At 48.5% G+C, this 22,388-nt stretch overlaps 2 protein-coding genes across 7 annotated transcripts; one reads left to right on the forward strand and one right to left on the reverse strand.

The window, feature by feature from the left end:
- The first annotated feature begins 794 nt into the window (after positions 1 to 794).
- On the forward strand, positions 795 to 15,478 carry SYCE2 (synaptonemal complex central element protein 2). 4 transcript variants are annotated; one of them, XM_039882807.1, is made up of 5 exons: positions 795 to 2,450; positions 3,046 to 3,179; positions 12,783 to 12,993; positions 13,902 to 14,090; positions 15,168 to 15,478. In XM_039882807.1, the coding sequence occupies exons 1-5, from the start codon at positions 2,436 to 2,438 to the stop codon at positions 15,210 to 15,212; spliced, it is 594 nt and encodes a 197-aa protein (XP_039738741.1). In that variant the 5' UTR covers positions 795 to 2,435; the 3' UTR covers positions 15,213 to 15,478. The 4 variants fall into 4 exon arrangements, with proteins under 4 accessions (XP_039738741.1, XP_039738743.1, XP_039738742.1 ...); XM_039882809.1 differs by having other exon boundaries at positions 12,819 to 12,993; XM_039882808.1 differs by having other exon boundaries at positions 3,064 to 3,179.
- GCDH (glutaryl-CoA dehydrogenase) lies at positions 14,520 to 20,477 on the reverse strand. 3 transcript variants are annotated; one of them, XM_039882795.1, is made up of 12 exons: positions 20,203 to 20,477; positions 20,079 to 20,114; positions 19,656 to 19,799; positions 19,471 to 19,533; positions 19,026 to 19,196; positions 18,220 to 18,349; positions 17,923 to 18,139; positions 17,330 to 17,433; positions 16,948 to 17,073; positions 16,461 to 16,621; positions 15,999 to 16,084; positions 14,520 to 15,082 (listed from the first exon to the last, which is right to left on the reverse strand). In XM_039882795.1, exons 1-11 carry the CDS (start codon positions 20,348 to 20,350, stop codon positions 16,011 to 16,013), a joined length of 1,374 nt encoding a protein of 457 aa, XP_039738729.1. In that variant the 5' UTR covers positions 20,351 to 20,477; the 3' UTR covers positions 14,520 to 15,082; positions 15,999 to 16,010. The 3 variants fall into 3 exon arrangements, with proteins under 3 accessions (XP_039738729.1, XP_039738728.1, XP_039738730.1); XM_039882794.1 differs by lacking the exon at positions 15,999 to 16,084 and having other exon boundaries at positions 20,203 to 20,474; XM_039882796.1 differs by lacking the exons at positions 15,999 to 16,084; positions 19,026 to 19,196; positions 19,471 to 19,533 and having other exon boundaries at positions 20,203 to 20,476.
- Between the last annotated feature and the right edge of the window lie 1,911 nt (positions 20,478 to 22,388).

A 22,388-nucleotide genomic window follows, 5' to 3' on the forward strand; every position in this document is an offset into this window, starting at 1 on the left:
TTCTGTATACTCCCTGCCCCAACCCTCGAACAGCCTCCCCCACTATCAACATTCCCACTGGAGTAGTGCCTTTGTTAAAACTGATGAACTTACATTGACATATCATTACCTGGGGTTCATAGTTGATGGTTCACTCTGTGTGTTGTACATTCTATGGGTTTGGACAAATGGATGGTGACATGTATTCATCATTATGGTATCATACAGAGTATTTTCACTACCCTGAAAGGCATCTGTGCTCCACCTGTTCATCCCTCCACCCCACACCCCCGAAAGTTTCTCTTTAAAAAAAATTCTCATAAGGATTTCAAATGAGCCCAGAATAGAGAAATAAATAGGATAAAGTTCCAAGAGCCCTGCACTCCCATTGAACAGTGATTTGGATCTCACATTTGAGCTTCATCTCTGGTATGTTTCTGGAAATATTTTAAAGCAAGTCCCAGCCACCAGTCACTCACCCCATGTTTTCAGGGGCAGTGCACTTAGTGAAGCTGACAGCTGGGGCCGTGGGTACCAACCTCCTGAAGGCTTGTCAGTCAAATCTGTATTTCAAATTAATTCAGTCATATAGAAAAATACCAATTCATGCAATTAATGCACATTTCCTAAGTGCCAACATTTCATGAGCTGAAGCCTCCGTAGTGGGCAAAGTGGAGTTAGGATTCTGCCCTCTGGAGCTGATGGGGGGAGGCACTTGGGAGACATGATAAACAGATAAATACAGAAATGGGTAAAGACTTTACCAAAAGAGGCAGCTGAGGACAGTGAAGAATTATATATATATATATATATATATATATATATAACAGCACAATTCAGTAAGTGCCCAGGAATTCATCCCACCCTGTTTGAATCTGAACATTATAGTATTTGCTTTGGATCTTTCATCATATTTTAGACCTATGTGACCAATGGGTTTCAAGACCTTTTGAGTTTGTCCTAGTTCCTTCTGCCCTCACCCTGCTGAGGTAATTACCCACTCCTGAATTTAGTATTTATCATTCTCATATGTTTTAATATTTATACTACTTATATGTTTTGTTCTCACAGGACATGATTTTATTTTGCACGCTTTAAAAAGTTATACAAATGATGCACCATAAAAATTAACATTGTGTGTTGCTTTTGTTTTGGTTCAGTGCACTTGTGTTTGGGTGTGCATGCCTTTGAGATTTTTGTCGATAAATAATCCTCCAGTCTTCAAATCCGATGCTGTGGGAAGATGTGTTTTAAGTTGTGACTATGCCATAAAATACTAATGTTAGCTGTTTATTAAACTCTTGGTGTGTTCTAGATGTTTTACCCTGAAAATCTTACAATAGCCTGATGTTTTAGATTTTTATCACCTCAATAGTAGATGAAGATAGGTTTTGAGAGTGGCAGTTTTATGATCATTGTTGTGGGTAAAAAATAGAGCCCAGGTTCAAATCCATGTTTTCCAGAAAGTAGGTGTCAAGATGTGTGCCGTAGTGTGTGTGGCCTGGGACATAGCCCTGCACAGAAGGGCTGATTAATATGAACGGATTCCTACTGCCTCCTCCACATGGACACTGTGACAGGTGTCCCAGAGAGAGTTCCCTCCTCCTCAGTCAACTGAAACAAAACCCTGACCCTTTACCTTGGCCTCCAGCCCAGCCCCTGCCCAATCTCAGCCTCCTCAAATCTCTAATTTCTCTCTCCAGCAGACATGGCTGCTCCTCAAACAATTTGTGGCATTTGCATACACCTATTCAAACCTTTTTCCGATTTTTTAATTGGGTTAGTTGTCATTGAGCTGCAAGAGTTGTTTGAGAATGTTGGTACAGGCTCTTGGATTTATATTTTGCAAATATTTTCTAGTCTGTGGCTCCTCCTGTGCCAACAATAATGTTTACTATTAAGGTATTATTGTTACTACTACCATTATTATTAAGGGATATGGGTCCAACTTTTTAAGGGCCAGATCCCGCTGTGCTTTCAAGGAGCTTCTAGTTATGGAGTGCATAGGTAACTGATTTAAGGAGGTAAGTGCATAACTCTTCCACTAGTGGCGATAAATTATCAGGGAACAGCAAAGGTCAGAAGTTTTTATTGAAAAGATTACTAGGGGCAGAGCAGATAAACTGAAATGTAATGAACGAACGCAGGGTCCGCTGGATTCCCGTTACCCTCGTTGGATCCCAGAACCCCACAATAGCGCGCTTAGGAGCGTACACGGAGACCATCCTCTTCCCTGGACCGCGCCCGCCGCGCGTGCAGAAGTTCATACTTCCCCCTTCCGTGGACAACCCAACCGCCGCTTAACGGCCGGCCCCGCCCCTCTGTGCGCGCACGTTCCCCGAGCGTGGCGAAGCCAGGGAGCGCCGCAGCACGTGCGCGGGGGCGGGGCGCGCCGGAAGGGGGCGGCGCGTGCGCAGAGGGCAGAAGGCTCAGACGAGAAGGCGGGAAAAGGCAAGATGGAGCGACAGGGAGTACGCCGCGCTTGTTTCCTCCGTGCGGGCGGCGGGCGGACAGTCAGGGAACGGCCGCGATCTCGGAATTCCACAGCGTACACTCCCCCCGCCACTTGTCTCCTGACATCGAGGCCACCCCTTGCCTGGCCGGGCCCGAACTTCCTGACTGACCGACCGGGCCCTGACTGATGGACGGACAGTGTGACTGACGCGCTGACAGTGGTGCCAGAAGTTCATACTTCCACTCACGGCGTGTGGCAGGAGCAGTGTAGAGAGGGGCTCAGAAACCCATGCGCCGCACCCGATTCTTTTTATTCTCCTCCCTCCTTTCTCTAAGGACTCCAGCTGACGCACACACTAGTTAGGAGCCCAGACGCCCCGGCGCCCCTTCTGGAGCACCTGCCCTCACCCCGGCCTTTCCAAGTTTCCCCACTTCTGTCCTGCTCTCCAGGCTCAGATTCCCCCCACCCCAAGCCCCCAGCTTCGTGGTGCCCACTCCAGCTCTGCCCATCCCTTCTGTGGGTCCCCACCATGTCGCAGCGGCCCCCGGATGTGCCCGGGGCCTAAGGGGCGGGAGGAGGGGATCTGACCCTCCCTCCTTCCGTCTCTCAAGCACTGGCTGTGCTCACAGGTGGACATGTCTTACGTAGAATACAAGGACCAGGAGCCACAGCCGTTGGAGGAGAGCAAGGAGCAGCGGCAGGGCGAGGAGAGCCGTGAGCAGGAAGCTGGTCGTGGGCCAGCTAGGTGAGGAAGCCCCCTGCCCAGCAGGTCCAAACAGACCCCTGGGTCCTTCTTCACCCGTTTCTCCCCCAAGACCCTACTAGTGTCTGCTCTTGGTAATTTGTTCCACTTACTGGTTGAGTGTCTCTCATGTGCCTGGCACAGTGCTAAGTGCTAGGGACACAGCAGTAATGAGCTGACACTATAAGAGGAGATAGATTGTAAACTCAAGAATATATAGTAGTCAGGATGCTAACACTATGTGAAAAAATAGGGAGAGAGTGACAGGTAGCCGGATTAGATCAGAGGAGGGTCAGGAAGGGCTTCATGGAGGAGGTGACAATGCAGATAGGGAGAACTATCCTACAGGCAGGGGAACAGCAGCTGCGAAGACTGGAAGAGGACTGTTGGAGCAGTGTGAATAAGAGGGAGAGAGTAAGATATAGTCAGGTAATAGGAATTTGGATGTTAATTACCCATGAAAAGGTTTGGAATAGAGGAATGATATGAAGTGACTATAGCAGAGTGGTGACTATTGTTAATAAAGTTTTATTGGAACACAGCCCCTATGGTCTATGGCTGCTTCTGCAGAGTTGAGTTGTTGCAGAAGCAGCCATAGGCCATTATAGTTCACAGTCTTCTGGACTAAAGTATTAAAAGGCTCCCTCTGGCTGCCGTGTAGAGAATAGATTATTAGTGCAGGAGTGGAAGGTGGACCAGCGAGAAGACAATTGGAATAATCTAGGTGTAGGATGACTCTGATTTGGCCCATGGTAGATCTGTGGAGGTGATGAGAAGTGGTCAGATTCTGGATGTATTGAAGAAGCTAGAACTGACAGAAATTGTTAATGGATTAGATGTTGGAGTGAAAGAAAGAGCAGTGCCAAAAAAGGTTTTGTCTTACACATTTATTAATTCATTTATTAATTCACCAAGTATTTATTGAAGGTTGGCTTTGTCTAGACCAGACTCGGGATACAACAGTGAACAGAATCCCTTCTCTCTGGGAGCTTTCTGTCACTTAGTCATGTGTGTGTTTAATGTTCCTCCATGTCTTTTTATTTCTTGATAATTCATTTCTTTCTAGCATTGAATAACATTCCATTGTGTAAATGTACCACCATTTATTTATCTATTCACCTATTGAGAGACATTTTGGTTGCTTCCAAATTTTGGCAGTTATGAATAAAGCTGCTATAAACATTCATGTGCAGGTTTTTGTGTGGAACTAAGTTTTCAACTCTTTTGACTAAATACCAAGAAGCATGATTGCTAGATCATATGGTAAAAGTATGTTTGTTTTGTAAAAAACTGCCAGACTGTCTTGCAAAGTGGCTGTACCATTTTACATTCCTGTACCTGTTGCTCCACATCCTCACCAGCATTTGTTGTTGCCAGTGTTTTGGATTTTCACCATTCTAGTAGGTATGTAGTGGTATCTCATTGTGTTGATTTGCAGTTTCCTGATGAGGTATGAAGTTGAACATTTTTTCCTATGCTTATTTGCCATCTATATATCCTTTTTGGTGGAATGGCTGTTCAAACCTTTTGCCCAGTTTTTAATCAGATTGTTTTCTTACCGTTGAGTTTTAAGAGCTCTTTGTATACTTTAAATACCAGTCCTTTATCAGATATGTGTTTTACAAAGATTTGCTCCCAGTCTGTGGGTTGTATTATCAATTCTCTTAACAGTGTCATCTGCAGAGCAGAAATTATTAATTTTAATGAAGTCCAATTTATCAATTTTTTTTTGGTGTTATATCTAAGAAGTTGTCATCAACCCCAGTGTCACTTAGATTTTCTTCTCTGTTATCATCTAGGAGTTTTATAGTTTTGTATTTTACATTTAAATCTATGATCCATTTTGAGTTAATTTTTGTGAAAGTTGTAAGGTCTGTGTCTAGCTTCAGTTTTTTGCATGTGGATGTCCTGTTGTTCCAGCACCATTTGTTGAAAAGAATTTCCTTTATCTATTGAATTTTCTTTGCTTCTTTGCAAAGATCAGTTGACTATATATGTGTGGGTCTATTTCTGGGCTTTCCATTCTGTTCCATTGATCTATTTTCTGTTCTTTCCCTGATACCACACTAACTGGATCACTGTTGATTTATAGTAAGTCTTGAAATTGGGTGGTGCCGGTCCTCTGAGTTTGTTCTTCTTCAATATTGTGTTGGCTATTCTGAGTCAATTGCCAAGTTGAATTTCTAAAAGATAGATAATTTAAAAAAAAAAAAGTAATGTGATTTCAACTGGTGGCAGGTGCTGTGAAGATACAAAGCAGAGCAAGGAGCGACTAGAGTGACAAGGAGTTCAGAGTAGTTAGAGAAGTTCTTTAAGGTGGTCACAGGACAAGGAGCCAGCAGGAGGCATCTGGGGGCCCAAACATGCAAAGTCCCTGAGGAAGGAATAAGCTGGGTGTGCTCACCAAACAACGAGGAGGCCAGAGTGTCAGGCATTGTGATTGACAGCAGGGATACTCGGGTTCCACCCAATATACTCTCCCAGTGCTTCCATCTGATGGGAAGGCAGATGTTGAACAAGTACTGAGACAGAGGAGATCTAGAAAAATGTTTCCCTGTGAGCAGCCAGCCTGAATGGGGAGCCAGGGACAGTGCCCTTGAATAAGCAATGCTGAATTAGAAGGTGAGGACGACTGGGTGCTGAGTGAGCATGGGGGTGGAAGGAGGAGCTGAGAGAGGAGCTTATGCAAAGCCATTGCACATGGTGAAGGCAGCCAGTGTGGTTGAGTTGGGGTGTGAGTGCAAGAGGAGGGCTGGAGGGCTTGGCAGGGGTCAGGTCACAGGGCATTTTGTCAGCTTATGGACTTTGTCCTGAGGACTTTTTGGGTAACAGCTTTTTTGAGATAGAATTCAGATACCATACAATTCACTTACTTAAAATATACAATTCAATTGTTTTTAATATATTCACAGAGCTGTGCAACCATCACCAGTCAACTTTATAACATTTTTATCACCTCGAAAAAATCCTTGCACCCCTTAACCATAACCCCCGAGTTTCTGTATCCTCTCCAGCCCCTGTAACCACTACTCTACTTCCTGTCTCTATGTATTTGACTCTGCTGGACATTTCATATTAATGGAATCATACTTTGTGACACTTCTTTCCTAAGCACAATGTCCCCAGGGTTCATTTTGTTGTAACATGTATCAGAACTTCATTCCTCTCTATGGCTGAAAAATATTTCACATTGTGGACCTACTACATTTTATTTATCCATTCAATGGCTGATGGACATTTGGATTGTTCCTGCTTTTTGACTCTTGTGAGTAATGCTGCTATGAACATCCATGTACAAGTTTTAGTGTGGACATAAGTTTCGATTTCTCTTAGGTAGATACCTAGGAGAGGAAATGCTGGGTTATTAAAGAGAGATGCTCAGGTTCCTATTATAAAAAGACACTGGCTGCTTTGTGGAAAATGGGTGGGAGGGGGCACAAGTGGATATAGGGCGATCAGGTGGGAGGCTCCTAGGTGGGGTGACATCTAGCAGGACAGATGGAGAGAAGCCCTGGCAAGGGGTGGTCATTTAGTGGGGCATGAGGAAGGGGATGAGCCCAGGATGTCTCCCGGCTTGTGTTCTCACAAAACAGCAAGAAGGCTGGCATGTCAGGTGTTATGATTGGCTATAGGGATACCTGGATCTTGGTATGCTATAGTATGCTGGAGCCGGCTCCTACCAGTTCGCAAGAGCCAGTTCTACACATCTCTTCTCAACACGGCATTTTGCGACTTCCTATTGGTAGCTTGAAATTGGCTATAGTCTTTGCACCATGTAAATTGGCTAAGTTTGTTTGCCTTCTCTCCCCCGCTCACCCAGAGAGCCAGTTGCTAAATGCTTATCATTACACCACTGGCTCCCCACTTTCTGGCTTGGAGTGGTTTCCAGCAGATGGTGGTTTCAATGGCAGAGGCAAAAGCATGAGTTCTGTTTTACCCTTGTTGAATTTGAGGTGGTCGGGGACATGTATGTGAACTGTCCAGGATATAGTTGGACTTTCTGACCTGGAACTCAGGGTGGGGCCTGGGGCTGGAGATGGTGTTGGAGGCATCAATTGTTTCAGTGGCAGCTGTGGGGTGAATGAGCTCATCACCTGGGGAGAGAGAGCTAAGGCCAAGCTCAGGACAGGGCGCTGAGGACTTCAGGCCTAAAGCCAGCTTTCCCCTACTTCCCAGATTACTCCTCAGTTGTAAAGCAGGCTACAGGGTGGGGTGGTTTCCAGGTATGTGCTGTCACATGGAGACCAGAAAAAAGGAAATGACTGAAGTCGTTTGTTTGATAACATCTTTCTGCAAATAGCATGTTTAGTTAGACCCAATCTAAGTGGTGAAGAGACACAGACAATTGCAAATCATTGTGAGACTTCAAGGACTTCCACAAGAGCTTTGGGCCGAAAAACAGATGGTTTAGAACCAGTTCAAGAGCCAGTTAATAGATCCAGCAGCAGACACTCAGCAACATGATTAAAATGTGAACACGTTTTGGGAGAGAAAAGCAGAGGGTGAGGAACGGCTCAGCAGCTTCAATTCAGACCTTCCCCCTTCCTGGCTGTACTTCAGCAAAACCTCGTTTTGCCCAAGCGCCAGATATTCTGTTGTGTTCCTCCTTGAATATTTGATTAGCTTGCCTCCCCTCCTGGGACTGCCGCCTGCGGTGGTCATAAGTGGCTGGCGGATTGTTTACTTGTATATCTGTTAGAGGCCATGGAGGGAGGGCCCCACCAGCGGGACGGCTCTGGCTCACACACCTGCCAATCACAGCTTTACCTGGAGCGAACAGATGGTCTCTTCACTTAGACCCATTTCCTCCTCTGTTCCCGGGCCCCCTGCCAGCCTGGTCCCTGCTTGGGAACTATGTCCTAATCCTCGCAGCCAGCCGAATTAGGGACTCCTTAGAAGGACAGACCATAATAGATGAGCATGGCAATGTGTTCACAGTCCCCGCTCTGATCCCCCACCGCCCGACCTGCTGTGTTGGGCCGACTTCCATTTCCTGGCCTCCGTCCAGTGTTCTGCAACAGAAGCAGGCCCAGGAACGGGGGAGCCAGGGGAGAGGACACTGTGCATTTTGTTTATTGAAGTTAATTGGTGAAAGCAGGCCCAGGGAAGCCTCTGATTCATTAGCATCCTGATTAATATGCAGCTGCTGAGTATTTAGAAAAATGAAATGGAAAGGAGTAAATCCCCAAAGGAGAGGTTGGAAAAAATCAAGAGGCTCTCTGCAGACGTCTGATGCAGGCCTTTGTCCCACAATGAAATTTGTATCAGCAGAATTCAAATGATTTTTTACCATTTGCATAGCTGCCATGAAGAACCATTCCAGCCTCATCCCTGGAGCCTGAGAAAGGAGCGACTTTGAACCATTAGCAACTCAAGCGGGTTGTGAGCAGTTACACAAAAAGAAGCACCTGGTTCTATCATTGATTTTAATTTCAGGATCCTTACACTGCCTGGCCAACAAGGCAACTATGGGTACAAAGAGGCTTGTGAGCAGAAATTTTATACCCGGCTCTGCTCAGGCAGTGGTTTATTCATTTAGGTATTCGGCAAACATTAGTGATGCCTTTGGTTGAGTAGAATGTAGGCCTCTGCCCTCCCTTCAACCTGCACTGTGCCCTGGGGGAAAAGGGGAAACTGATAGGAATAAACTGGGAGTGTTGTGATCAGTAGGTGAAGGTGCCATGTGCGTTCATGAGTGGAAGCTCTGAATGTTGCCTTGTAAAGTTGGCAGAAAGGGAAAGTCATTTCAGGCAAAGGCTGATGGGTTTGGTGAAATTGCGGAAGGTTCCAAATTGCTGGGAGTGGAGAGTGGAAAGAGAGTAAGGCTGAAAAGAGATGGTAGAGGCCCAGGGCCCTGGAAGAACTTGGGTGCTATGCTAGGGAATTGAGACCTGATCCCGTGGCTGGTGGCGGCTCTCATAGTCTGTGGAGCAAAAGTGGGACATCAGATTGCATTCTGAGATTGTTGGGGCCCAGGTGAGAATGATAGGTGCAGAGTTGCAAATGATTAGATGAAGAGGAGATGATGGATTTGAGAGCCATTAAGGAGGTGGAAATGAGCAGATTTCATGACAGAATATAGGACAGGGACAGGCTGAGCTCCAGGCTGACTGCTAAGTTTCTGGCTTGGGAACCAGGAGGCTTTCGCTGAGGGGAGAGAGGACAATATCAGGTTGGGGGAGAAATGACGATGATGGTGTACAAATGTGGAGGAGTTTGAGATGCCTCTGGGACAGCCAGATGAGAGGGGCCTGGAGGATACGTCATTGGGAGCTCAGGAGAGAGGTGTGGGCTAGGGACAATATGTTGAGGAAACATGGAAGTGTAGATGGTAGTGAAAGCCCTTGCTAGTCATTCATTCATTTGACATACTTTTATTACTCCTATCATGAGGGGTAGGTATGGGGATATGAAGATGAATGAGACCCTGTCCAGCCCGCCGGAAGGCTACAGGGGAGGCTGAGGTGCAGGCTGTGACACTGTTGGTGCTGTGTGCATGTAACCCAGCCAGAGAAGACTTTCTAGAAGAGGCAGAACTTAGGTAGGGAAAGGGACTGCCGGGACATTCCTGGCTACAAGAGTGCCTTTGGGGAATGACAGGTTGTGCATTGGAGGAATGGGGCTTGGGGGTTGGCAGGAGAGACCAGCAGGGAGGATGCATGGGCAACCAGGCTGCCAAGGAACATGAATGTGGGTGTAAAAGGAAGAGAGGAAAGAGAGAGCCTGGGAACAGCATGTGTCAGGAATGGCAGGGAAGGTGGTCAACAGTACCAGCTGCTGCCAAGAATCAAGGGAGGTGTCTGCCAGGTGTCACTGGGGACCTTGGGAGTTGCTACTTCATTTGGGAACTGAGAAGCAAGTGGGAGGTGAGAAAATGTGCTCAGAAAGTGTTCGCATCTCTTTCTAGAACCTTAGTGGTGATGAGGAGTAAAGAGGGAGGTAGCTGGCTGAGGGAGACCTGGTATTTGAGGGGAAAGAGAGCAAGAGATTGTGTGTGTGTGCGTGTGCGTGTGTTGTGTTTTTAAAATGCAAGAGACTCCATATGGCATGCTGGGGTGTGTGGGGGGTGGTCGGGGGGGAGGAAGACCAGCCAAAGGGAGAGGTCAAATATACAAGATGACAAGATACAGGGTATGGGTTGGGAACCCAGAACACCTCGCCGGCCCTCCAAGCTGGGAGTTTGGGAAGAGGAATGGCAGTGTGGATACATTTATGAAGGGCAATAGAGGGGGTTATTGGCCTGCACTGTTTCTGTATCTGCTCAGGGGGAGGGGAGGCAAGTATGGGGTCAGGCACGGGAAAGTTGTACAGGTTTGGGATGGCTGATGGGAGGAATGAGAGGGAGGTGACCAGAGCACAGACAGGATGCCCAGTGGCCCTAAGGACCACCCTGAGGCTGGAGAACAAGACCTTGTAGTGACTCTGTTCATAGGGTCTTGATTTCCTCCAGTGTCACTCAGATTCCTGAGTGTGAGAAAAGAGACAGCGCTTGGTTGCAGAGAACCAGGGCAGGTGAGAGGATGTGACACAGAATTGAAAGGAAGAGGAGCTGAGGCCACCAGCCAAAAACTAAAGTGATGGAACCCTAGGCTGAGAACAGGAGAGCAGTTAGTGCTTGAGGTCTCAGGGAAGTCAAAAGCCAGGTGTTCCTGAACCCATGCCTCAAGCTCCATCACCATCATGAAAAGCATGGCTGTCCTTCTAAAAGCACCGTGTTCTCCGCACACATCCGGATATTACAAAAATCTGAATATTAAAATGTCACCGTGTCCCATGTCTGAATTTGTGTCCTGCTTCACCTCCCCTTAGGAAAGAAAAGTAATGGAGGCATGAAGGTCATAAATTCCTTAGTAAACCTTTGTTCTGCCACAAAACAAACATCTTTTTACAAGAATGCTAATGGAGCCTTTAGTTGGTCCGTTGTTTTCTAGCTGACATAAATTTTTGCTCTAGAAATATTTGCCTCAATTGGAGATACTTTCTTGTCTTAAAATCCATTGGACAATGCATCGTGCTTTGGAGGCAGGTAAACGTGCATGCTTTGTGAGAAGCCAGAGGAGGAGGAATAGATCTGATGGAAAGTATCTTTCATTCATGCAACAAACAGTGGAGGACTTACTATGTGCTGGATGCTGAGAATGTGGAGATAAACAGGACCCAGCCCTCAGGGGAGATAGGGATGTGAGCAGTGACAAGCTCATGTAGTGAGAGATGGGCAAGAGGATCCTGGATGGCTTCTCAAAGGAGATGGTGGTCTGGCTAGGTCTCACTGGTCGAGTCAGAGAGCAGGCACAAAGGTGCAGAGGCAAGAAACAATCTGGCAAGGAGTACATGAGGACCAGCATACAGCCGAATCCTTGGGCCTGAAAACTTTTGTGCAGATGAGAGCTCTGGCCACCCAGCCTCTCATGTACTGGGGTTTCACCATGCTTGTATTCTCAGCCAAAAGGAAGAGTTCAGGCAGTCGTGAAAAAGCCAAGAAAAATAGTTTTGTGAAGAAAGCATCGAAAAATCAAGATGTGTTTTTCTAAGTAAAGAGTTCCTGGCTTGTGGTGATGGCCAAATTTATGGTTGTATGTGAACTGGTATGTTCAGGAACCGCTGCGGGGGCACTGAGGACCCAGGAGGAAGCAAGACAGGGCGTGTGAGTCAGGCCAGCTGGGTGCCTTTCCTAACTCTGTCACAGACTGGCCAGTGACTCTGAGAAAGTGACCAAGCTGAGTCTGTGTCCTTGGCTATCAGGTAAAGATGAGCGGACAGACCCCAAAGCCTGGTCATTAGGATGTGGTGACATGTTGCCTAGCAGATGGAAAATGCTGACAGATCAGATAAAGCAGAGAAACAGAAAAAAAAATAAAGCTTACCTTAAACATTTTATCTTAATTTAAAACAATGGGTCTGCTGATCAGATTGCAACTTTTTTTCATACACCTCATTCATAATGCATTACCTGCAATTTCCAGTTTTGTTTTTAAAAAAGCGAAAACTTACAGGCCCTGTCAAAGTGATCTGTATACAGAATCCTAGATTTTTATGGTCTTTATCCCAGTCTATACTTGTCTTCCCCATACCTAATTTATTGATCCAATTTAGCTTTATTAGACAGATGTCAATTTTTATGCCATTTCACTGGCTAACATATTTAATTGAATTACATCATTATAGTCACGTGTACAGTGTAGGACAAATGTAACTTTTTTTGTGCATTAAAAAAAGTCTTTTAATAACTCTTGATGGGCTGCCTCATCTGTTATGAGCAGAGACCTGCAGGTACACGAGTCCCAGGTGGGCTGTAGGCTTCAGGCATCACCCAGGAGATTTAGAAAGGGATGGAAAGGTGTGCAGCAGGTTGGTGACAGGAAGATCCTGTCAGGTGGATCTTGTTCTAGAAACTGAGGTGGATTTTGTGTGTGCCTCTAGGTCTGTTTTCTCAGTCATAAAATGTGGATACTGTCTGCCTCTCAGGGTAGGTGTGTGAATGAAATAACCAAGCATCGCCCACAGGAGACACACAACACTGGTTCTCCTCCTACTGTCAAGCTAATACAGATCAGCCACTGACCTGAGATCAGGTTTGCTGCTGACCTCAGTATCCTGTACTTTCAGAAGTCAGGTTTCTAGCCCCTCTATCGCCACCTCCAGTGCCAACCGCCAGCTGATGATGCTGGAAGGGAAGTCGGGACCCTACTTCTCCTCTCTGGACTCCAGCATCGAGATCCTGAAGAAGAGGGCCCAGGAACTGATTGAAAACATCAACGAGAGCAGGCAGAAGGACCATGCACTCATGACCAACTTCAGGGACAGCCTCAAGATCAAGGTGACAGATTCCCCCCACCACACACACACACACACACACACACTATGAAGCCCCAGGGGCGGGGCGGGGCAAGTTCTTTTGTAAAAGGTGAAAAAGGGAGGACTGAGCATGTTACGCACCCAGCATGGTGCCAGACAATTTGCATATAATACCTCGTTTCACCCTTCTAACAATCCTGTAAGGAAGTGATTGGACCCATTTTATAGATGGGACAAGTAAGACTTAGAAATAATTTGAGTGAGAGCCAGGATGACAGACCAAGGTCCATCTGCATCTACTAGTTTCACTCCAGGGCTAATGGCTATAGGAGTAGGGGTTGAAGCATAGCCTGCATTAACACAGCCATTTATCCTCCAGAAGTCAAATGGTTAGTGATGCGAGAGTAGGGGTTGCTGGACATGGCCAGGGCTTATGTCTAACAAAGCCTGGTGTTATGTTCAAGTCTGATGTTAATGACTGTTCCTGATGCTTCTTCAGAATGCACAAGGGATCCCATGAGTGGGACATCTCTTAATGACAGGTTGACTTTTTATCCCCTTTTTTTGCCCCCCTCCCGTCCCTACCAGTAAACACATTGGTATAGCATAGAAAATTGAGAAGCAGAGAAAGCTGTAACAAAACAGAAAAAAAACATAAAAACATTCCTATGATCTCACTCCCCAGAGGCCACTCTGTTGCATTTGTTCTAGTCTCTGTTATGCATCTACTTCCTAACCCGGCGGAGCCTATACTATATAATTTTGCAATCTAAAAAAAATTTTTTTAATATAGGCAATTTCACCCCAGTCACTGGAGTTGTTTTTACCATTTTTATGTAATAAAATACAGAAATTTTAGAGAGCCACTTAGAACACATCTTACGATGCCTCTGGTTTGATATTCTAAGAACATGTCTTATTGTTTAAAAGGTTTCGGACCTGACAGAGAAGCTGGAGGAGAGGATGTATCAGCTTTATAATCACCACAACAAGATCATTCAGGAAAAGCTCCAGGAGTTCACCCAGAAAATGGCGAAGATCAGCCATTTGGAAACAGAGCTCAAACAAGTGTGCCACACAGTGGAGACCGTGTACAAAGACCTGTGTGTCCAGCCAGAGGTATGATTAAACCCACACAGGGGGCACTGCCTGAGGAGAGTTGTATGGGCTAAGGTAAAAGTAAGTGTCAACAGAAAGTAAGGACATTAGCACCCTGAAGGGGCCACTAACAGTAAAGTCCTGGGTGCTCCTACCATCTCACTGTGGTCTTGTGCTCCCCTGCAACATGATATGTTGGAACCAAGATGCCAGCCCATTGTTATTTCCCATGGCTGTATGTACAGGTCTGTGGTGACAGAAAAGATAAAGTCCTCTTCGCCCACAGCCCCGAGCAGGTTTACTGATTACAGCAGAGCCAAAGATACAGACAGGGGCCAGATCACTGGGGCCAGGGTGGGGGACTCCCAGCCACATCTGAGCACCTCATGCTCCTTACACATGTTTGTTTTTCCTATGAATGAAAGGACTTCTCGGGTGGTTACAAGTAAATGTAACCCAATACTGTGGGTCAGACATGCAGATTCTTTATTATTCTCTCTTCCCTCATTCTGACTCAACATCCAGAATAAGGCACTTACTCCCCTAGATGGGAGTGTCAGAGGGCGCACAAGGAACTCTTGGCGTGCAGGGGTTTGCGTGGTCAGACACCAGGTCAGTGGATCTCACAGAAGTTGTTTCCCTGTCACTTTCCCCCCTCGCCCTACTCCCCATCAAGAGAGCTTCTGTTCCAGGGTACGTGGAGCCCATTCCCATCATGGTGAAAAGTGGATTGAGACACTTGATGCAGAGAGTCCCATCTTATTTTTAAGGAGTACATTTGAGTGACTTCAAAAGGGAAATTTTGATATTGAAAAATCAGTGTCTCTTACCTCCCCCCATAAAAATTGGCTCCATCTGCCACCTCCCTGAGTAAGCTCAGAGCATAGCAGCTCCCTAGGAAGAGGCTCAGGACCATCCGGGCACCTGGGTGAAGTGTGATCACTTGCTGGTGGTGAATGCCTGGATCCCTGTGATTGCCTTTCCAAGAATCAGAGCATGAATGTCGTGAGTCCCTGGACAAGGTAAATACAAAGTCAGTTTGGAGTCTTAACAGTTCACAACTTCCCTTTAAATTCAGTCTTCATGTCCCCTCCCCAGGCTACTACTTTGGAAGAACAGACCCACAAAGATGGCGAATGCTGACAGCTTCTAGGAGAGTCACCTCTTAGTGACAGCCACCCAGAGAAGGCTCAGAGGCCACTGTTCTGGCCACATTGAGAAAATTGTTTTTCACAGTTCTATAATGCATCTTGGCAAAAAAAAAAAAAAAAAAAAATTCTAGCTCTTTGTGCCAGACCCAAAAGGCAACGGGTCCAGCTGCTACCATGGGCCCAGCTTTGGTACCCCCAACATATGGACAATTTCACCTACCCCAGTCCTGCACAGTTCATTAAATGTTTGATTTTCAACCCAGCCATGTTTCCTTCCCACTGAGGTGGAGAGCTCTGACAGGCTCTGGGAACACATCAGGCCCTTTCTCACCCACAGGAGGGACAGGAAAGCAAACATTAAATCATTGCATGTCCGAGTTGATCTCCCCCCACCCTGAAGCTGCCACCCACATCCCACAGGACAGAAGGCAGAGATTACCACCTTTCTTTTATGGAGCAAAATAATTCTGTTTACTTTCTAAGTGCATACCTCACCCCATCCCTCTCCTTAAAACAATCTGAAGACGCCCTCTGCTTATCCTCAGTCATTCCTACACCTGTAGGATCCCCCCACCCTTCCCTTTTGCCATTTCTGGAATATCCCATCCAGAATAGCTTACAAAAGCTATTTCACACTTTGCCCAGGGAGCTCTTACACCTCCCTTGAGGCCTAACTCAGTCCCACTTTCTAAGAGACAAGTGCTTGCCCCTCTTACAACCCTCTGTTTCTGCCTGGCTCACGCTGGATTGTACTGTTTTTTTTCCCCTTTTTAATTACCTTTTTCCATGTCTATATTCCCATGAGGCAAGGGGTTCTGGGCCCAATGTGAGTCACAACCAGTTGCCGGGTGCAAACACCACAGTCTGCAAATGGTTTAGCATTTTCCTTTTTTCTCTTAACATGGAGTGGTGATGCCTGTGTATACTATCACTCCCTGCATCACCAACTCACTGAGCGCTGTGCTTTACTCCGGAGCTGCCCAAAGAGGCCGTCAGCAGTCTTGGGAACACCCATCCTCCAAGCATCATGAAGGAAAGGCCAGAGAGCCCCTCACCTCAGTCCTAGTGTGAGCCACTCCAGATGAGGATACAGTGGAACCTGCTCCAGGTCATGCTGCCAGTGGTGACAGCTGGGAGTAGGACTTCCATCTGCTGTCCCCGCCCTTCCTTCCTGGCTCTCTTCCCCAGACAGTAAGGCCAACTGTGACCACCCCCATTCCCCAAAGGATCCAGCCCCTACCTTCATAGGTGTTCACGGCCTCTAGGTTCATGGCGTGCCGGATCACATGATACTCGTCAGAAATCCCATTTCCCCCCAGCATGTCTCGGGCCTGGCGAGCGATATCCAGGGCCTTCCCACAGTTATTTCTCTTCAGCAAGGAGACCATTTCTGGTGTGGCCCTGGGAATGGCACAGATATGTAACTAGTGTTAGTTGCAAAGAATTGACCCTGCTCCAGGTATCCAGGTTCCCTTATACCCTGAGAAAACCAGACAGAGGGAGGATTCTCTGAGTTACAGTCACAGCAGCAGACACCAAACTCCTAATAAGGGACAAGTAGGGTAGGCCCTGGCCCATCAAGGCCAAGAGGGAAAGAAGGGATGGGTTCCCAGGAGCCACCAGCAGAAAGGACTTTTCTCCCCAGAGCCAGCCACCATGCCCAGAAGAAGCATGGGATCCTTCTGCCGCAGCTGTCCCCTTCCTCTCCCCCCACAAGTGGTCCCTACTTGTCTTGATCCTTCAAGCGGCCAAGCTGCAGGCAGGCGTGAAGGCCCAGCGTGATCTCGGTGAGCATGTCTGCCAGCTTCTTCTGAATCAGCTGGTTCTTGGCCAGTGGGACACCAAATTGGATTCTAGGCGGGCAAGGTCAAGGTAAGTTCAAGAGGGGGAACCACTGGCTCAGGAAGCCTTCCTAGGCTGTCTCAGCCCCTGCCGAGCTCTCCCTGGCCCTGTTGTTAACCCAGCCTGTCACTGCTCAGATGGACCTCCCTGGCCATTCTGCAGAGCAGGGAGCTTAGTTCTGGTGGGTTGAAGCTAAGTAGTCACTGGTGGGGTACAGGATGGAACCTGAGCCTGCCCCCAGGAGCTCTCACAGCAGCAACTACTCACCTGTCTAGGGTGTATTGACGGGCTGTGTGCAAACAGAAATCAGCAGCTCCAAGCACACCCCAGGCAATGCCATACCGGGCGTTGTTTAGGCAGCCGAAGGGACCCTGTAGGAGGATTGAGAGAGGGCCTCAGCCTCACCCAGGAGGAGCTGAGAGGGACTGTGCGGAACCAGTTCTAAAGTAGGGGAATGCCCACTCCTCAGACACCTAGACGCAGAGTCAGTGTAAACAGTGGGGAGAATAGGGAATTCAGGGAAGCCCTTTAAATACCAAAGCACATGCACAGCAGGCCTTGCTCAGTGCCTGCTCAGTCTTGATTTGTATACAGGTCTACCAGCGCAAGATCTTCATTGGCTGCTCAGATCTAGAGGGTGGTATAAAGAGACAGGAAGATGTGCATGTGCCAAAGGATTAAGTTGGTTCAGGCCCATGAGTCCTGGGTAGAGCCAGTATGAGCAAGATAGTCACCAAAAAGGGGCAGTACACAGGAACCATGTCTGTCTGGTCCCCAGCCGCTTCCCCAGCATGGGGCCTACCCAAGAAGGTGAACCAGCATATGACCTGACACCAGTTCCCAACGTGGCTTCTGCTCACCGCTAGCCCCGAAGCGTTGGGCAGCAAGTTCTCCTCTGGCACCTCCACACTATCCATGATGATCATGCCCGTGGCCGAGGCCCGCAGGGAGAACTTGCCCTCAATCTTGGGGGCTGAAAGGCCCTGCATCCCCTTCTCCAGCAGAAAGCCCCGAATGCAGTTATCTTCACACCGAGCCCACACTACAAACAGGTCGGCCACAGGCGAGTTGGTGATCCTGGAGGCAGGACAGGCAGTGAAGGTCTGGCTGCCATCCCTCTGCCCCGCCCACCTACCTGCAGCACCCAGGACCCTCACCAGGTCTTGGCCCCACTGAGGGTGTAGGTCTTGCTGGATGGGTTGTGGAGGGCTCTGGTTTCCATGCTGCCAGGGTCACTACCGTGGTTGGGCTCTGTGAGCCCGAAGCAGCCCAGGAGCTCCCCTTTGGCTGTAGGCACAAGACAGTGTTACAAAGCTGCCTGACCCCCATTCGTGCCCTCAATCGAAAGTGTCAGCCTCTCCACCAAGCTAGGCTAAGGCAGATCGGGCCCTGCCCTCATGGCACTTCCAGGTGATGGAAAGGTTCCCCTACCCAGGCTATAGTCATGACGGTGAGGGGCCCCACAGGAGTCAGGAAGAAGTCAACTAAACTGTCTTGAAGAACAGTGAAAAGGAGTTAAGCAGGAGGAGGCATGGAGAAGAGAAGTCCTGGCAGTGGGAAAAGGATGTGCAAAGGCCCAGTGATACATTTAGAGAATTCGAAGTAGCTGAGTCTGACTGGGGCAGAGCAGTCAAGAGTGTTGACCAGAGGCCCACTCACAGGGGGCCTTATGGACCCAGTCAGGAAGTTAAGACTTTAAACTTTGGTCTGGGATGGGGGAGACAGAAACCAAATCAAATAATGGTGGTAGGGAAAGGCCAGAGAGTCAAGAGAGACCTAGGAGGTAATGGTCAGGATCAGATGTGTGGGTGAGGTTCAGGCTCTAGCAGGGGATCCAGGTGGTCACTGGTGCTATCCATGAGGTGAGGACAGAAGGCAGGCTCAGGGGACAGCCCCACCCCTGATTTCCAGACCACTGGGACTGTCTTCTGCCAGGCTCCATGGGCAGCGGGCAGCTGCTCACCCAGCTGGGGAAGGTACTTCTGCCGCTGCTCCTCACTGCCATATGCATAGATGGGGTGCATGACGAGGGAGGACTGGACACTCATCGTTGACCTGTAGCCACTGTCCACCCGCTCTAGCTCCTGGGCCAGAAGCCCATAAGCCACAGATGAGGCTCCAGCACAGCCATACCCTGGTAGGGGAGAGGAAGAGCTAGGGCAGGGGAGGACAAAGCCTGCCCAGCTGGGACAGTGACTCCTGAGGTCCAAGAGACAGAGATACACAGGCACACCCAAGGAGGGGGCAACAAGCTGGCTCTAGTTTGAGGGTTTATTCGCTTCAGCCCCACAGTCAACAGAGGGATAACAGCCTTGTTTTACAGATTGGCAAACCCAGGCTCAGGGAAAGGAAGGGGCTTTCTAGCACACAGCTTGGGTTGCAGAGTGTGGAGAGAAACTTGTCCTTACCTTTGATTGTGGGGCCTAGAACACCAAGCTCCCCCATCTCTGAGATGATCTCCCGGTGAAAAACTTCAAAGGAACAGATGCTCAAGTTCAGGCCCTGCCCTAGCCCACTGGAGCCCGCACCCCAGGGACAGAGGAGGCAGAGGTGATGTGTATGGTGGAGGGTGCCCACCAGCCCTCTTGGGCACCTTCGTTACGATTGGCCAGCAGGATGCGGGTCATGAGGCGCTCCTGGCAGTAGGTGCGGAAAGTGTCCCTGATAAGGATTTCATCCGCTGTCAGCTGCTCCTCCAGCAGAAGGGGGTCTCTCCAGTCAAACTCTGGACGCAAGGCTGGGAGAGGGAACAGGGGCTCAACTCAGCCCAGCCCCCCCAACACCGAGCCCTCCTCTCCCAGAAACTTCCACCCCAATCTGGCTCCTGGAGGATGTGAGTTGCAAACAGGTCTGGTAAGGTGACCTTTGTCTGAGAAACTCACTTGTCTCAGCGCCTTCGACCTAGCCACAGCCCTGCCTCCCCGCCCCGGCAGCCCTCCGACTTCGGGACAGAGCCCACCCGGGGCAGACAGCTGGACAAGGGCCGCAGACGCACGGCGCGACAAGGGGTCCTTACTCTTGGCGGGTCGGCTCTCTGTCTTCCTGCCCTTCTCTGCAAACACAAGACGAGTAAATCAACCCGAGAAAGTCCCCGAGTCTTCAGTTCCACCCTCCCGACCCACCCCTGACCCGGCACTGACCGGTCTGTGCTGACGCCGAGCCCCACGCGCGTAGGAACCTCTGATGGTGTCCGCTGCTCAGCAACCGGGCGAAGACGCCTCTCAAGGCCATGTGGGCAGCGGGCAGACCAGCGTAGCAGCCACGGCTGACCTGGAGGAGCCGGGGCATCAAAGCGGAGCGGCTTCCACCCGCAGTCCTGGCCCCTTGCTCCTCTCTCCCCTCCAGCCAGTCCCTATCTGGTGCCTCTTTGTTCCCACTACTGGTCACAGTGCGGCTGAAAAAGGCTTTTGATCTCGGGAGGGGGTGGGAGGGGCGGAGGCCGAATGGAGCTTCTCATTGGTTCGTCCTGGGACCTGCTCCTTCACGGCTCTGCATTTTAAAAGGGCAATGGCAGGCTTTCCTGTGAAAACAGGCTTGTCCAAGGCGAGGCACTTTAGCTTTTTTAAGGAGCAGAACGAAGGAAAGGACGAAAGGCGAATGCCCCAACCCGATTGGCCAGCTGTATTCCTGCTCTGATTGGCCCTGGGAGGGGGCTCGGCCCACTCTTCGTTGGTCAATTGAAAGGGACGCGTGCTAAGGGATTCTGGAGTTAAACTAGGAAACTGAGGCGGGAGAAAAATAAGCCCTGAAACCCAGAAGGCCAGACCTCGAGGTCTCCTCTGATGGGGCGCTGTGTGTGTGAGGAGGAGGTGGGCTATGAAAGGAGAGTGATCTCACTCCAACTTGTCTGCTAGTCTGTCCCAGGAAGCAAATGTAGCCGCGTGTGACTGTATGTGTGACTTGGTGTGATTCCGTGTGTTATGTGATTCTGTGCATCCATGTGTATGATTGTGCCTGAGTGACTATATATCTGTATGTGGTGGGACTGACTATGCCTGTGACGTTTGAGACTGTTGACTGTGGGTGGTTTTGTACCTGTGTAACTGTGACTGTCTAAATATCTTTGCATGTGATTTCTTATCTGTGTGATTGAAAGCTTGTGTAATGGTAATCTTTGTGATTGTGTGTCTGTGTAGTACTGTGTGTATGACTGTGTTGTGATTTCTCCCCCCTAGGTGTGGCTATTACCTTTGTAATAATTTTACTGGATATTTGTATGTATGTTTGTGATTATGTGTATCTAAATGTGTCAGTGTGGTTTGGTCTATGTGCAGTTGTGTGTGATTGTGTGCCTGACTGTGACATATGCCTGAGTGAGCGGCTTTGCTCACCTAGGTCACTTTTAAGAGCATTTGTATGGTGTACATTTGTCTGGCTGCATCATGTTTGACCATCTCTGTATCTGAAAGACACACATCTACCATGACGAACCCATTCCTGGTTGGAGAAAGTAAGGCCCAGAAAGCAAAACAGACTTGTTCAAGGTCACAGTAGGTCAGAGGCAGAGCAGGGACCAGGACCTGGATCCAGTCCTCCTGATTCCCAGGACAGGCCCCTGCCTACCCAGGAACACTTCTTCCCACATAGGCACTCTGGGTAGTTGTGTGTTCAGCATGTTCTGCCTCATACATGCCTGTGACTGAGTGTGATGGGAGTAACTGTGGGAGCGTGTCTGAATGTGATCACTGGCCTGCATGTCCCCTAGTGCCTGGGACCTGGATGTCCCTGGACTCTCCCACATCCTGGGCCCTTATTGCCCTTAATATCCAAATAAAATAATCTGAACTCTCCTTTCCACACAGTGGGGAGTCCATCACCACCCTGAAATGTCAGGGATTCTGCATAACTCTTATTCCTCTGGACACTTCCTTCCTACTAGAGCCAGTGGCCTCTTTCCTTTTCCTCCTTCCTTTTCTCCAAAGCCCCCTGCCCCGGAACTTGTTGTGGGTGCTGCTGTTCTCTACGCTTAGGGTGTGTGAAAGGGTAATGATAGAATATATACTCAGAAATTCAATAAAGTCTCCAGCCTTGCTGCCCTAAAAAATCCATCATTCCTACTGGCCATATCATCCCAGGGGCCTTATCTCCCAGTCAAATGCCTCTCTCTCTCTCTCTCTCTCTCTCTCTCTCTGGACCCTTATCCTATTGCCTCATCTTTCAAAGCCAAACTTGCCTGTTCAGTGCCTTAACCTAAACCAAGGGTATTTCTCCTCAAGAGAGACTCTGCTTTCCTCTTCAAAAAACCACTGTAATTCCAGCCATTTTGTTTTATTTAAGTGAAATTCACATAACATAAGCCATTTAAAATGATTTAAAGTGAAAAATT

This window comes from Pteropus medius, unplaced genomic scaffold, assembly GCF_902729225.1.
Source record: "Pteropus medius unplaced genomic scaffold, Ma_sr-lr_union100, whole genome shotgun sequence".
NCBI lineage: Eukaryota > Metazoa > Chordata > Mammalia > Chiroptera > Pteropodidae > Pteropus > Pteropus medius.